This window comes from Canis lupus, chromosome 9, assembly GCF_003254725.2.
Source record: "Canis lupus dingo isolate Sandy chromosome 9, ASM325472v2, whole genome shotgun sequence".
NCBI classification, from domain to species: Eukaryota; Metazoa; Chordata; class Mammalia; order Carnivora; family Canidae; genus Canis; species Canis lupus.
In genome coordinates this window covers 61,269,761-61,271,934 of record NC_064251.1, presented here as the reverse complement: position 1 = coordinate 61,271,934, position 2,174 = coordinate 61,269,761, and the positions used below count along the sequence as shown (strand labels likewise).

Genomic DNA, 2,174 nt, shown 5'->3' with positions numbered 1-2,174 from the left:
TCTCATGAATAAATAAAATCTTTTTTAAAAAAGATATGAAGTACTTTGTTGAAGTTCACAAAATTAGTCAAATGCAAAGTTGGAATTAAAATCAAGGTAGCCAATACCAATTCTATGAAGTTATATCATAAAATATATGGTGAGCCACGTGATGACTCCCCTTCTGCTGGGCACAAGCTGGAATGAATTATAAGATATTTCTTCTACCAGGTTGAAGATTTCAAGTCAGGACACACATCTAACATTCCTTCATATTTTTACTTACAGGAAATCAATGCTGAGGGAAAACCAGAGCCATATGCCTGAATTCCTCCTTCTGGGACTGACCAGTGACCCCAAACAGCAGGGGTGGCTCTTTGCCAGCTTCCTAGCCACGTATCTGGTCAATGTGGCTGGTAACTCAGTCATCATTGCAGCCATCCAGAGGGATGCCCGCCTCCACACCCCCATGTACTTCTTGCTTTCCAGTCTGTCCCTGGTGGACATCTGCTTTACAAGTGCCATTGTGCCAAGGATGCTGGCAAACATGCTGAGCAAAAGCAAGAAGGTCCCCTTTGCCCAATGCCTCACACAGATGTGTTTCTTTGTGGCCTTTGGGATCACTGACAGCTTCCTCCTGGCTGTCATGGCTGTTGACCGCTACACGGCCATCTGCAACCCGCTGCTTTACAGCATGACCATGAGCCCCAGGCGCTATCTCCTGCTGGTGATGGTGTCCTGGGTGCTGTCCCATCTCCACTCACTCACCCACATGATTCTCATGGCCCGCCTCTCCTTCTGTGGGCCCAATGTCATCCATCACTTCTTCTGTGATGTCCAGCCACTGCTGACACTCTCCTGCTCGGACACCTCTATCAATGAGCTTTTGGCTTTCACAGAAGGCTCCTTTGTGATCATGAGTCCCTTCGCCTTGATCACTGTCTCTTATATTTTTATCACCCATGCTGTTCTGAGGGTCCGTTCTGAGAGAGGCAGGTACAAGGTCTTCTCCACCTGTCGGTCCTACCTCATAGTTGTGGCACTATTCTATGGGACCATAATATTTGTGTACATTCACCCCTCATCCACCTACTCAGTGACAAAGGACCATGTGGTCACTGTCATCTATACAGTAGTTACCCCCATGCTGAACCCTTTTATCTATAGTCTTAGGAACAAGGACATGAAGCAGGCCTTGAAAAAGCTCCTCAGAAGGGTAGAATAGCAAATTTCATATATGGTTATTCTTAACATTCATTCATTCATTCAAAAGAACCCATGGAATACCTGCTCTGTGCCAAGAACTATACTCACTTATGAAAATATTACAAAGATGTATCAACCATAGCTCTGTCTTCAAAATTAAATACAGTCCAATAAATGGAGATGAGACAATTGCAATAGAAGGTTATTTTACCTTTTGATAAAAATAAATATAATGAGACACAGACATTGATGTCTTACTGTATCAGACACATACTTTCCTTCTTTTTCTTTTGCAGTCTCTGGTTCATGTGTGTCACAGACATGATCAGGGTTGTATAATAAGTACGCTGACAAAAAAGCAAGAAAAACTCCGATAGTAATGTTTTTTAATCTATTGGGAAATGGGTCAGCTCATACAAAGCCTCAGCAAGTCAATGTTCTCATCATATGGGTTATTCATCTTATGCACAAACTCCTTGGGTCTGGCTAGTGGATTTTCTCGTTACCTTTAGAACAGCTCATAACATCTCCAAAGCAGTTCTCCTATTTGTCAGAGAAGGCAGCTTCACTGGCATAGCAATAAGATCCTGAGATTCTGAGTGAAAACTTAAGTTACAACTTGGTCTCACAAACTGTGTGACCATAATCAAGCCACTAAGTCTCCCGAATTCTCATTTTCCTTATCTACATAATGCATTTAATGAATAACCTCACCACATGTTGTGGGTGTCAAAGGAAAAATTCTGAATTCAGTGACTTTGAATCATTTACTTAACCCGTCTGAGCTTCCTAGTTCTGAAATTATACTGCTTGGACTGGAAGCCCAAGTCCACCATTACCAACCCCATGATCTTGGGCAAGTACATTAACCTCTCTGTGCCTTGGTTTTCATATGAAAAGTGGATTGTTATGGAAATTAACAAGTGATATAACAAGTGTCCTAAGACATATAGTATTTATGTTTTAAGTATTTGTAAGTGTCTTGCATA

General features: G+C 41.9%; 1 protein-coding gene across 1 annotated transcript; it reads left to right on the top strand.

Annotated features, from left to right (window-relative positions):
* The first annotated feature begins 274 nt into the window (after positions 1 to 274).
* Positions 275 to 1,204, top strand: LOC112677087 (olfactory receptor 1L6-like). The gene has a single exon (XM_025474964.3). It carries the CDS (start codon positions 275 to 277, stop codon positions 1,202 to 1,204), a length of 930 nt encoding a protein of 309 aa, XP_025330749.3.
* Positions 1,205 to 2,174: the final 970 nt, after the last annotated feature.

Excerpts from the sequence above, each read along its gene's own strand:
- LOC112677087 (XM_025474964.3), top strand. The coding sequence starts at position 275 with ATGCTGAGGGAAAACCAGAGCCATATGCCTGAATTCCTCCTTCTGGGA.